The sequence below is a fragment of the Gigantopelta aegis genome, chromosome 6 (assembly GCF_016097555.1).
Source record: "Gigantopelta aegis isolate Gae_Host chromosome 6, Gae_host_genome, whole genome shotgun sequence".
NCBI classification, from domain to species: domain Eukaryota; kingdom Metazoa; phylum Mollusca; class Gastropoda; order Neomphalida; family Peltospiridae; genus Gigantopelta; species Gigantopelta aegis.
In genome coordinates, this window is record NC_054704.1 from 46,317,255 (window position 1) to 46,331,743 (window position 14,489).

At 35.5% G+C, this 14,489-nt stretch overlaps 1 protein-coding gene across 1 annotated transcript in view; it reads right to left on the bottom strand.

Annotated features, from left to right (window-relative positions):
• LOC121375518 (poly [ADP-ribose] polymerase tankyrase-like) overlaps nt 1–14,489 on the bottom strand; it is a 91,044-nt gene that overhangs the window by 37,736 nt on the left and 38,819 nt on the right. The window contains exons 24-31 of the mRNA XM_041503008.1: nt 14,351–14,473; nt 12,894–13,065; nt 11,867–12,066; nt 8,040–8,131; nt 6,473–6,594; nt 5,530–5,752; nt 2,766–2,925; nt 1,434–1,510 (exon numbers count right to left, since the gene is read on the bottom strand). Coding sequence (XP_041358942.1) covers nt 1,434–1,510; nt 2,766–2,925; nt 5,530–5,752; nt 6,473–6,594; nt 8,040–8,131; nt 11,867–12,066; nt 12,894–13,065; nt 14,351–14,473 — 1,169 coding nt within the window. The remainder of the gene's footprint in view (nt 1–1,433; nt 1,511–2,765; nt 2,926–5,529; nt 5,753–6,472; nt 6,595–8,039; nt 8,132–11,866; nt 12,067–12,893; nt 13,066–14,350; nt 14,474–14,489) is intronic.

Here is a 14,489-nt window from a genome sequence, read left to right on the forward strand (position 1 = left end):
AAGGGCTGTTATATCCAATTAAGGTTCAAGCACTCCTGGGCACATGCCACAGCAATCTGGGCTGTCTGTCCAGGACAGTTGGTTAGTTGGTTAGTGGTTATAAGAGAGAAGAGGGTGTAGTGGCCTTTCACCTACCCACTGAGCCCTTAAGAACTCGTTCTGGGTGGGAGCCGGTACTGGGCTGCGAACCCTGTACATACCAGCCTGTAGTATGATGGCTTAACCACTGCACCTAAGTCTAATAACTCAGCTAAGAACAAAGATATTACCTGGCTAGTAAACTCAAAGCATATCACTATCATTGCTGAGTTACTTGGTAATTAATAACTCAGCTAAGAACAAAGATATTACCTGGCTAGTAAATTCAATGCATATCACTATCACATTGCTGAGTTACTTGGTAATTTTAATAACTCAGCTAAGGACAAAGATATTACCTGACTAGAAAACTCAAAGCCTAGCACTATCATTGCTGAGTTACTTAGTAATTAATATCAGTCAGTCAAAATGCATTTTATATAAACTTTTTAGCAGTCTTAGAAAAGTTCAACAGTGATTCTATTTAAATTATTCATGAGCAAAACAAAAATCAGCAGAAAATTATCAATCCTGCAAATTGCCAATGAACAACACCCTTCACACCAGCACACTGTCCTTAAAACTAAGATGCCAATTTTTATGTATTAAACCATAAGATATTAGTTACAGTAAGGAAAGGAAAGGAAATGTTTTATTTAACGACACACTATACACATTTTATTTATGGTTATATGGCATCGGACATATGGTTAAGGACCACACAGATATTGAGAGAGGAAACCCGCTGCCGCCACTTCATGAGCTACTCTTTTCGATTAGTAGCAAGAGATCTTTTATATGCACCATCCCACAGACCGGATAACACATACCACGGCTTTTGATATACCAGTCGTGGTGCACTGGCTGGAACGAGAAATAGCCCGATGGGCCCACCGACGAGGATCGATCCTAGACCGACCACACATCAAGCGAACGCTTTACCACTGAGCTATATCCCACCCAGTTAAAATAAGGAGCAAGATTTAGCTCAGTCGGTTGAGAGCTTGCATCGCAGGATCAAATCTCCTTGGTGGATCCATTCAAGTGATTGGGGGGGGTTTTCTCGTTCCAACCAGTGCACCACAACTGGTCATAAGTCATGGTGTGTGCTTTCGTGTCTGTGGGAAAGTACATAATATAAAAGATCCTTTGCTGCTAATGGAAAAATGTAACGGGTTTCCTCTTTATGACTATATGTCAATATTACAAAATGTTTGACGTCCAATAGCCGATATGCATAATAAATCAGTGTGCTCTGGTGGTGTCATTAAACAAAACAAACTTTAACTTTTAGTCATAATAATACTCTATGCTGACACGAGAAAAGTGAGTTAATAACAGTGAAAAGCCTATACCTGTCATGGGAACCCAACATGGCCATTGCTAAAGGTGTGTTGCCATCATTATCTTTTACATCAATCTTCAATCCTTTCTAAATTTGAAAAAAAAAAAAAAAAGATTTTATATGATGCAATTATCCCACATGATATAAACCCGTGGAAAATGTTTTGGCTGACAATGACACTGACTTGACAAACTAATCACAGAACATTTTTTATTAAGTAGATGGCCCTATAAAGAAGATCTATTGTATATAGTTTTAATATATTCATACTACATAAACATGAATACAAGTCCTTGTTTTAATAAATTTTAAAATGCAATCAAATACAACAACATTATGATTGTTATTATAATGGCTGTTGTCACTTTTTTCATAATATCCTATGGATTATCCCAAACGACTTATGTAAAATGATTAACAATCACATATGCTAATTGTTCATTTAGCCATGCTGCCACTTAAAAATTATTTTGTAAAATATGTATAATTTCATTGCTTAAAATATAAAAATTAATATGTATAACCACTGGAATTTTCATTTATTATGAATAACGGGGAACATTTTGTTTTCAAAATCTTGATTAGCGATATTTCTAGTCAATTGAAAATTGATTAGCAACTACTGTTTAATGTTTCGAAATTGTGTAGCAATCTCTGAAATTTGCGTAGTGAATCGCGAGACAATACGTTGCCTGAAAAATTCCTGAGTGAATCAGACATTACACATAATTCCTGATATTTTCAGGAACAATACATGATTCCTGATTATACATATCTCTTATATTCTCTCATCCTCAGCTATATAGGACATAGTTATCCCATGAAAGAAAGCTATGTAAGAAATTTCTATCCTACATGGGATATCACGCGCACTTCTTTAACATGACGTCGTTGGTAATATATGACGTCATATTAATGTGCGATGGTGACATGAGGTCATTAAACAGAGTTTTAAATTAATATTTTGTTACTAAAACCTTCATTATAAAAGCTATCTTGTCAATTTGTAGTGTTAAATTTTATTTAACACATGAAACAAACACGATAATAAGATAGTGTGGTTTATTTATAATAAAATGGTCAAATAAAAAAGTTACTTGTTCAGCCATCTTTGTCTATTGGTGTAAAATAATGGTTTATTTACTGAATGAATGAGAGAAGAAGACTCCCATCATATGTGGTCATGTGGGATAGAAAAAAGAACACCCTCAATGGTAAAAATTTCGACCATGGGACTTGGTAAGCCTCGTCCCAGGTTGAAATTTCCACCACCTCAGGTGTACTTTTTCTATCCCACATGACCACATATGATGGAGTCTTATAATCTCTAATATATACACACCTGCATCAAGTACATGCAGCTGATTTTACCTCCCTTGAAAGCTGCTCTGTGTAGGCATGTCTGGCCAAACTTGTCCTTGACATTGAGTTCAGAGGCCTTCATATTACTGACGATTAAACGACACAGATCAACTGGGTCATCTTCAGAACTGTCAGAGTGACTGAAAATAAAACAATGAGTAAATCACAGATTTTAATACTAGGTACAGTATATTTATAAGTTTACTAATGTCAAAGTTTCTTTCCTTATAAAATATAGAATACTAAATGAGCTTGCCTGTCATACCATTTTTATGAAATGAGTGGACAGTTTTGGTATCTGATGAGCAAAAGCGAGTCAGATACCAACACTGTTCACGAGTTTCATAGAAATGGTATGACATGCAAGCTAGTTTAGTATTTTATTTATTACAAACCAAATACAAACAAGCTGCAATGCAGAAGTAAACAGATGTTGAGACCTACCACACGTTATTTTTTTACAAATTGGGTCAGCAAGTTTCTTTCCTTATAAATATAGAATACTAAACGAGCTTGCCTGTCATACCATTTTTATGAAATGAGTGGACAGTTTTGGTATCTGACGAGCGAAAACGAGTCAGATACCAACACTGTTCACAAGTTTCATAGAAATGGTATGACATGCAAGCTAGTTTAGTATTTTATTTATTACAAACCAACTGCAAACAAGCCGCAACGCAGAAGTAAGCAGATGTTGAGACCTACTACAAATTATTTTTCTAAGAATTGGGTCAGCAAGTGATCTAAGTCACGCTCACGTCACACCAATATTACACTAGTTAGATACTGAATGATTGTTATGACATGAGCAATATCTTACACTAGCTTGCATGTCATACCATTTCTATGAAAGTCGTGAACTATTTTATGACATCTTAAATGTGATATCTCAAAGTTGCATAATCCACCTATGCCCACTACCGACCTTGATCGGGCTGCTTGTGCCAGCGCGGGTGATCCCCTCTCCCATCCCACCAAACTCTTTCCTGTCCTGGATGGAAGAGCCGCCAAAAGTCGACACCTACACCCATGACAGGCGTGTGCTACAACAGCTTGTTCTGAATGTGCAAATAAAACCCTCTGACCTGACCTAACCTGACCTTACCTAAGTTGCATAATATCAGATTCCCACCTATATTATTTAAAAACCATTCCTATATACCCCCAAAAAATTACAACTAAATTAATTAATCTAATGGTAGTGAAAAAAAAGAAGATTTTTATTGGAAAATATTTAGTGGATGACTGACAAAATTGGACACTTTCATTTGAGGTGAACATAAAGTTACACCAGGTGGATATTTTCAACAAATTTGCCATCTTTGTGCAACTCAATTTGTGTCTGGCAGGCCTATCCAATATACAATTTAGTGAATTTCACGATTTGTTACAATGTGAAAAGCATGAATCCAGTCACACTGAACAGTGTATAATTAAGCATTTTACAATTTTTATATTCCTAAGTTATTCATTATATGCTAAGATTATGTCTGGGATTGATCAATTTGTAGTTATTTATTATAAATAAATGTAAAACTAGCCACATATGAAAAGTTTGTTTTGTTTAACTAAAGCACATTGATTTATTAATCATCAGCTATTGGATGTCAAACATTTGGTAATTTTGACATATAGTCTTAGAGAGGAAACCCGCTACGTTTTAACATTAGTAGCAAGGGATCTTTTATATGCACCATCTCATAGACAGGATAGCACATACCACAGATTTTGATGCACTGGCTGAAGTGAGAAATAGTTCAATGGGCCCACTGACGGGGATCGATCCCAGACCGACCGCACATCAAGCGAACGCTGTACCACTGGGCTACGTCCCGCCCCTTAGCCACAAATGATGTGACACATTTAAAGCATCAACAAATATGAATAAATATCCAAAACTTCACATACAGAGATTATTTTATGCAAGAATATTAACCACGAGAACATGCAGCTGTCGGATGCTATGTTCTTGCGCAAACTAAACAAGTGTAATAAATAGAAAGCGAAAACAACGTATATGAAGTTCTGTATTTATTACATATCTTCTTTTACTTGTTTTTTTTACAAGAACAGTTTTTGATCTTAACGTCATAACTACACTTTTTTTAATCTGTGATATATACTCCTTTCATGGATTTACTTAATGTTACAAATCATACTCTGCGGCAATCTTATATAATATAATTTGATGTAATTTGTAAATCATATGACATAAGTAACAAAATGGTACTAAACTCCAGTAAAAAATAAAAAGGGAATTCCCCATTTAAAAGTTCCAGTCCAGATTGAACATATGTGTAATACAAAATAAATTTATCACATGGTTTGAAAATGTCTTTATCACTATAGTAAGATTGAATATGTATGTAATAAATACTACCATCCAGATACTATTTCATACATTTGCCACATTATTTATAAATCAATGTTTTAACTTTTTTTAAATATACCTTTCATTATTTACTTCCTTGTACAATACATTTATTAAAAAAAAGATATTTTTTATAATAATTATTATTACAAGTTTGTCTTGCCCGTCTTTTGTATTGAACATTCACCTTTAAAAATACTTTTTCAAATGTTATTAGTATTATATCTATCACCATGGCCTCTTATACATTTCTTGCATTATGCTTTGTTTTTATAAAATACAAGATTGTAGATCAATCAAAGTTATAAAAAGGCACAACATTTTGTACTGACTGTTACTGTCTCAAAATAATATTCAGAATTATTATTATTACTTTTTCCTCTTGACAAACACATAGTGCAATGGCAGTCTTCCTCGAATATCTAGGAGATTCAGATTGGCTTGGTGTTTCATGAGGAAAATTTCAATGTCAAAATTGCTGTCCATGTGTCCTGGATTGAGGTTTACAGCGAGATGTAGCGGCGTTCTCTTGTGGTCATCCACCATGTTCACTGTGGCCCCTCCATCTACCAGTATACTCAGCATCTTCATAGTGGCTGCAACAATGGAGAGTTAACAGGAATGATTGATTAAATGACACTTCAGCATATTATTAGCTGCTGAATGAGTACTAACTCACCTCAAACCGACCTCAGTGGTGTAATGGTTATGCCATTGGACTTGACACTAGTAGGTACTGGGTTCACATCCCAGCACCGGCTCCCACCCAGAGTGATTTTGACGACTCGATGAGTAGGTGTAAGACCACTACACCAACTTCCCTCTCATTAACCACCAACAACTAACTACTTACTAACCAACTAGTAGGTACTGGGTTCGCATCCCAGCACCGGCTCCCACCCAGAGTGATTTTAACGACTTGATGACTAGGTATAAGATCACTACACCAACTTCCCTCTCATTAACCACTAAACACTAAATACTAACCCTCTGTCCTGGACAGACAGCCCAGATAGTTGAGATGTGCTTGAACATTAATTGGATATAAGCACGAAAAGAAATGTAAATGAATAACTGATTGAAAGACATCTCGGCATATTGTTAGCTACTGGGTCAGCCAGATCTTTCCCAAGAATGTTTGAATTAATGACATTATTTTAGGAAAATAGGTGATCATGTCCGCTGAGTGCAGTGAAGTATACAAATGTATGCATGAAAAAATAGACTGCACTGCCTGCTATCTACTGATAAACACTCTGCATTTAAATATACTAAGTTAAAGTAAATAGGGCTAAAATGTATAACATTCAAGAAACCTTCTGATCCATGTCCCATGGTGATGGCATGGTGCAGGCTTGATGATTGGTCTCGAGGGTCCATAGCGTTCACGTCTGCTCCACACCTAATCAAACATTCCATCATCTTGTGGTTGCCATCCCTGTTAAATCAACAGACATCAAAAATCAAAAGTGTCTCATACATTAAAGCTCATGCAAAACCTTAATGTTTTTAAATCCATTTATATATTTTTTTTAAATACTTAGAAGACAAAATTATTAAGACTAAAACATCAAACATTTTAAATGTAGGTATAAAAAAACGTCTGAAGACAACAAAACTATTGAGGTTATTATATGAAAAGTGTTTAAATATAGGCTATTTCTCGCTCCAGCCAGTGCGCCATGACTGATATATAAAAGGCTGTGCTATCCTCTCTATCCTGTCAAAGGAGTGGAATTTAGCTCAGTCAGTTGAGTCTCGGCTGCAGTGCTTCCGTAACAGGATCAAACCACCTCAGTGGATTCATTCAAATGATTGGGGTTTTTTGTTGTTCCAACTAGTGCACCACAACTGGTCAAAGGCCGTGGTATGAGCATTCCTGTCTGTAGGAAAATGCATATAAAAGATCCCTTGCTGCATTAGGAAATATTAATGACAATGAGTCAGAATTACCAACTGTTTGACATTAATTAATTAATTAAATTAATTAATTAATCAATGTACTCTAGTTGTGTCGTTAATCAAAACAAACTTTAACTTTGGTGCATATAAAAAATCCCTTGCTACTAATGGAAAAATGTAGCGGGTTTTCTTTCTAAGACTATTTGGCAAAATAACCAAATGTTTGACATCCAATAGCCAATGATTAATAATCATGCCACTGAACAAAACAAACTTTAACAAAACTATTAAAACAAAATATAAATTAAACTGTTTTTACAATAATAATGTCATTTAAATAGATTTAAAACTCGGCTACACTGACTTCATTCTTTTTGTGTAAATGTATTTTTTATTTATGTTAAATGCATGTGGTTTTAATATTACCGTTTCAGTGATTGAGTGACAGAGGTCCCATGATCCCCCTCCCCACCTATTTCAAGTGCTCTTTTCAATTACTTTTTCAGTTTTATTCATTATCCACAATATACAACACTAAATAGCCCCCAAAACTCATCTCTCGGCATCTTTAATTCAAACTTTTCTGGGGAACATGACCACCCTACCCTCCCCACTTCCAACTTCTTTATAGATCTCGCTGCCCATTTTATAATTTTGTGGCCCACCCTCCACTTTACGAAGAAAAAAATCCTGGATGCCCCCTGTCATGTGATTCTAGTAGGAAACATTTTCATATCAACTTATTTTCATGGTTATATCCAATTAAGGTTCAAGCATGTTGTCCTGGGAACAAATCTCACCTATATGGGCTATCTGTCTAGGACAGTGGGTTAGTGGTTAGTGGTTAGTGGTGTAGTGGTAATTAAAACTAACTCTGGGTGAGAGCCGGTACCAGGCTGCAAACCCAATATCTACCAGCCTTATGTACGATGGCTTAACTACGACACCAGCGAGGCCGGCAGGAACAAATCACCAACTTACACAGCAGCCAGAATTACTACTGGAAGATTAATTATTTTTTCCTTTATGGTTGTCATATAGAAACTGTCTGGATCTGCATTGCCTTCCATCAACTAAAAAAAAGAAAAAATGCAATCAATGCTTTCCATTAAAGGTAGGGAAAACTCAAACAAGAGCCTTATGTGTTGGAAAGATGCATACCCGGACCACCAACACATACTGACACTTTAGCAAATGAAAAACGCGTAATTTTAGAGTTAATAAAAAACCCTGATTATTCCTGCTAATTGGGGGCAGCCATTTTGTTTTGTTTTTGTGACGTCCGGTGGGATAGCTTGAGTCGAAGTGACGTCAGCTCCTGACCATCTCCTGTATGTACAGTGTAAACAAAAGCAGTAATTTTCGACAAGGCGCTTTTCTTTGATCAACCTGACTTGTAAAACAGCATAAATGACGTAAGAATATAATAAACTATTTAACTAAATATATTTCAAGTTGCATTAACGGAACAAAATGGGGTTATAGTATTTTTCTCTGTTTAATAATCCAAAGGAAAAATGCACAATGCAAAAACGACAACCCACAATACGCAAGTGATAATTTTCTTTCTTTGGGACTACGTAATTGGTCAGTTCTGTGGTTTTAGATGGAAAAATTTACTTAATCAATAGTTTTACAGAACTATTTACAGTAATAAACCAAGTCCATTACAATTTTAGGGGCGACAGGTAATATTCCACAATACCAGTATGTATTTTTGTGTCTAGACAGCGTCAGTTAATTGGCTCATCTGGTTACCAATCAAATAGACACCTGCCAATCAGGAATCACACGTAGAAGCAACTAACAGCATATACCAACTAACTAAGAAAACACTCCGTGTATCATTTCAGTACGTAGGTTAATGCATGGGCAAAACATTGTTAATTGTTTCGACTTGTTGTGTAGCCACTTTGACAATGGTATTTTATTTTGTATTGAAAAATAATATATATATAGTGCTGGATATACTTATTGCTGGCTTACTGGGATGTGTATTATTACAGAACATTGCAATGTATGACTATTTATCATCCCGTAAAAACCGGGTAGATCAATTGTGTTTCTCTAGTCCTAAGGCTCATTCCTGACGTGACGCGTTAAGTATTACGTAACCACCAGCTCGCCAGAGGGTGTATTCACTGAGATGGTACAAAATGTCTGCGCCCGTTATATATAATAGCCGTCACATTTAATCGTTTTATTAATTAACTATACGATCATACATGTTGATATTAAGCAATAATGTGCATTATATATCGTTGAATATGCATACCAGGCCAAATGCCTTAATTGTCCTCTCCTTTAAATAAACAAAATAAAATTAATAAAAATAATGGAAAATCAATAGTTTTAATAAAAAATGTAATAAAGAGTTAATTAATAGGTGATGACCAGGTCACCAATGCCATACAATTCATTGAAAAAACCCAGCTTGATCGAAATCGATTACGGTAACGTATAGTTAACCTGACAATCATGTGTCTGTGAGGTGTAAGTTAACTACAAGCACTGTAAATAGCTTTTAGTTAAAAAAGATGTTAAAATTTACTTAAAACCTAGTTTTTGAGGATACGTAAGAAATAGAATACTACGTTCATGTCCGTTAGATACAATTTATCTTACAACTTGTTGTTTAAAAATATATCCAATTCGCTTTTACTTGTTAGATACATTTTAAGGCCAAAGATAAGGCCACAGAAAATTAATTTCTGGTCACTGGTCAGCGCTTTTGTAGGAGTAACCTGTGAACTGTACAGAACCCAACATGCTATTGTTTAGAAAAATATTTAGGGTACCAAGGCAAAGGAGGGGGCACCATGGCCATTGAGGATGGACAAAGACAGATGAGGAGCACGTAAATAAACTATATATATCCACCTTTTCTGTGCAAATAAATAAAATAAAATTTTAAAAAGCTGCATTGCCACATCAATTCTGGAACTTTGGTCTGACCAGAGACCAACTTTTTTTTTCTTTTTTTTTTGTTTGTTGCCTAAATCGTATCTAATGGCTTCTGATGTAGTATTCTCTATATTGCCATCAAATTAAAGCAAATTTAAAAATAGCATTCCCATTATGATATACTGGTAAATACTATTCAAAACCTAGAATCATTTACACACTATATTTTCCCAAATAAAAGTCATTCTGGGGTTTTTCCTTAGAATTTGTTTTTGAATACGTCACATTAGAGAGAAATGTGTTTTGATAGTTTATAGACAACAACCGTTAATCAATATTACAACTTTTATTTCTGATCCGTGTGTACAATGAAACCTCTCAAGACCAGACCCTTTGTAAAGCGGAATGTTTTATTTAATGATGCACTCAACACATTTTATTTATGGTTATATGGTGTCAGAGAACGTTATACAGAGTCCATTTTTAAAAACCAGTACAGAACTTAACCTCTCTAAACCAGATCCCTCTTAAAAGTTGACATTTGTCTTGGTCCCAAAGGTGTCCGGTTTAGAGGGGTTTTACTGCACATGTACAACTATGATTGAGTTTTACCAGCAATGTGAAGCGGAGACTTAAAACAGATATTTGTGACAGTAAAACGTCCACAAATACCGGCCTTGGTGGCGTCGTGGTTAGGCCATTGGTCTACAGGCTGGTAGGTACTGGGTTCGGATCTCAGTCGAGGCATGGGATTTTTAATCCAGATACCAACTCAATAGGTAGGTGTAAACCACTAACACCGACCAGTGATCCATAATTGGTTCAACAAAGGCCATGGTTTGTGCTATCCTGCCTGTGGGAAGCACAAATAAAAGATCCCTTGCTTCCTGTCGTAAAAGAGTAGCTTATGTGATGACAGCGGGTTTCCTCTAAAAAACAGTGTCAGAATGACCATATGTTTGACATCCAATAGCCGATGATAAGATAAAAAATCAATGTGCTCTAGTGGTGTCGTTAAATAAAACAAACTTTACTTTACTTTATGTCCACAAATGGTCAAATACAAGTCATGCCTATTCTAATAAATCCATTAAAAGCAGCATTAACAAAAACCTGATCACTACCATCCTGTTTCAAGTCATCCGCGTTAAAAAATAATTACAGCTCAAACAGATCAAAATATATGTTTATATGTATAATATAACTGGTGCTCCTAATTTCATTTGGTATTTTATTGTTTTAATAATGACAATGCCAACCATTATTACTGATTTCACTTATTCCGAATACTTATTTCGAGAATTGGTGCTTAATAACGAAGATTCATAGGTGCCATTATTTACCTTGGAATTCCTGTCAGCATCACACAAATGTTTATAAACAGCATTTACATCATACAATTTTGAGAAACATGCATTTTGCTTCATAAAAGATTCAGCGATGAGATTTTATAAGTAAACATGTCCAACTAGGTTAAATAGTTAGAGGCGGATCTAGGGTGGGCCCCCCTTACATTTTGCAATAGTTTAATATTATGTATTAATTTTCATTTTTTCACAATCGCCCTCCAAACCTCCCACAAAGTTTCCTTGGCATTCCACCTCATGTCACTGGGGCCCTCCCTAAATGGATTTTCTGGATCTGCCACTGATAGTCACAAAATTTTATCCCAAAATTTCTAACACGTTAATGCTGGTTTTAGTGTCTCAAATGGATTTTATTAGCCAATCAAACATTTTGCGTTTTATGCAGATTGAATTAGAATGAAAAATATAGCAATGTTTAATAACTTTGCTAAAAGTATTGCATTGGAGCTGGCCTAAGAGCCAATATAACATATATTTATTAAATTTAAACAACCAAAAATATGACTCAAATAAGATGTCATACATCAACATATTTACCAATATTTCTGCTGGGATTTCTTTACCCCTCTGCACAGCATGTGTCAGTGGTGTATGGCCTTCAATATCTCTGACATTAACATCTGGTTTGTACTTTAGTATCATCCGCAAACATGGATACACTGGGTCGCTGTCTTCTCGTAGGTTTCCATACTCACACCTGTCAACGTCAGCTAGGTAATGCACCACTGACTTCAAACCTGTCAAATAAAATACTTTAAGGGGGCATATAAGACTGTTGTTCCAACTTAGTGTATTCTCACAGTACAGTTCGATCACGTGCGACAAGTCGGTGCGACTAATTGCATAATGAGGACGCCCTTAAACAAAATCTTTCCAAACAACTACAGTCAAACAAGTCAAACAAGTTTCTTTATTTTAATGAAGGGACAGAACTAAACATCTTGAGAAAAAAGTGGGTTGATATAAACAGAATGTTTGTATCTCCAAAGTTAAAGGGCCATAACTCTGTCAAAAATGGGCAAATGGCTATGAAAGTCAAACGTCATCTGTAACAGCACACGATAAAGCTATGCACAAAATTTCAGTTTGCACTGCATCGCAAAAAAAGTATAGAAAACTATACATGGGAGACAAAAAGACAGACAGGACCAAGACAAAACCTGTAGTCCTCTGGTTGGACCGTTAGAAGACTAATAATGATGTTTGACTGTATGTTCAAAATAACAGTGTTTTAAGCATATGTTTCTTTATATTATAAAAATTATTATTCTGTTGTGGAATTTGTGTCCAAATTAACATCTGTGCAATCCAGATTTATGTTATATTCAAACAGCTCAATCAAAGAGTCCTATTTAAAGACAATAGCTTGAGTGAAATTAGTCAAATCTAGCACTCTTGTTAAATTTGGTTTCATCTCATGACACCACTACATGGATTAACGAATCAATCATTAGTCATCAGATGTCAAACACTGGCTGTGTTTGTAAACAATGATGTGGAATAAATGTTTATTTTGTTTTAAAGAAAAAAGTATTAAATCAATTTTAAAAACTGAAAACTATACCATCATGAAGGTCCTGGTCCTTTTCATTTTCTGCATCGTGCTTTTTGTGCACAAAGGCACTGACATCCGACTTGAGGTCATTGATGAGAAACTTGATGAAATCTCGCCCACACTGCCACAGTGCTGTCACTGCCTCTTGTTCACTCTTCTCGCTGCTTCTGTATGAACATTTCTACAAAACAGGAATTCCCCATTAATGAACATGTCCTTTTTAAATAGCATTTTACTCAAACATTTGGTAAAAACAATATTATCTGAATCCACACATTCTAAGTAAGGGAAAATTTTGTATCGCAATTTGCTATGCAAGTGTCACAGATTGCCACATAACTTTAAAACATTTTCAATTCAAGATTTTGAAAACAAGTACCTTATAATAAAAGAATATCTGATTTCAGTTAAGATGAACAAATTATCAATGAGGTTATTTGTTGGACTTCATTTTAATAACAACTGCAAGGCTCGCCAAGTAAATACAATTATGACATGATCTCAACAGTTGTTGAGAAATGTAAACATATAACAGATAACTCCATCTTCATCAAGTCACTTTAGTTTTGCTTTAAATTAGTTTGATGGAAAACCATATGATGGTCATAATATAGACAAATTATTTGATTTATTTGTATCACAGAGACCTAGTAATTGTATGTGACACACCACCATCTCAAGTTGTTCCTACATGTGAGGTTTGATGGTCCTGTATGCATCTGTATGTAAGATATGGTCTGGACAAGGATTTACTGTTATGTGCAGTAGACCGTGAAAAGTAGGTCACAGTGACCTAGTAATAGTATGCAATACATCGCCATCTCAAGTTGTTCTTACATGTGAGGTCTGATGGTCCTGTATACATCTGTATGCAAGATATGGTCCGGATAACGGATTTACTGTTATGTGCAGTAGACCGTGAAAAGTAGGTCACAGTGACCTAGTAATAGTATGCAACACATTGCCATCTCAAGTTGTTCCTACATGTGAGGTTTGATGGTCTTGCATGCATCTGTATGCAAGATATGGTCCGGACAAGGATTTACTGTTATGTGCATTAGACTGTCAAAAGTAGGTCACAGTGACCTAGTAATAGTACACAACACTGCCATCCCAAGTTGTTCCTACATATGAGGTTTGATGGTCAAGTATGCATCTGTATGCAAGATATGGTCCGGACAAAAATTTACTGTTATGTACAGTAAACCATGAAAAGTAGGTCACAGTGACCTAATAATAGTATGCGACACAATGCCATCCCATGTTGTTCCTGTATGTGAGGTTTGATGATCCTGTATGTAAGATATGGTCTGGACATACGTACGGACGGAAGGACGCTGCCATACCATAATACGACCCATCAGAAACGTGCGTATAAAAAAAAAAAAAATCATCATTTTGCACTTTTGATCCTCCACCTCCTAATCAAAACTCAAACAAAATGACATTTTACAAAATCACCATACCTGACAGTGAGCATATGTCCTGCAAGCAAGAATAATGGGCACAAGTCCACTGTTGTCAACCACCTTGGCCATGTTGCAAAACATTCCATGGAAATCCTGAGTCACACCATTTACACCAACTTTCTAAAAATCAATAAAA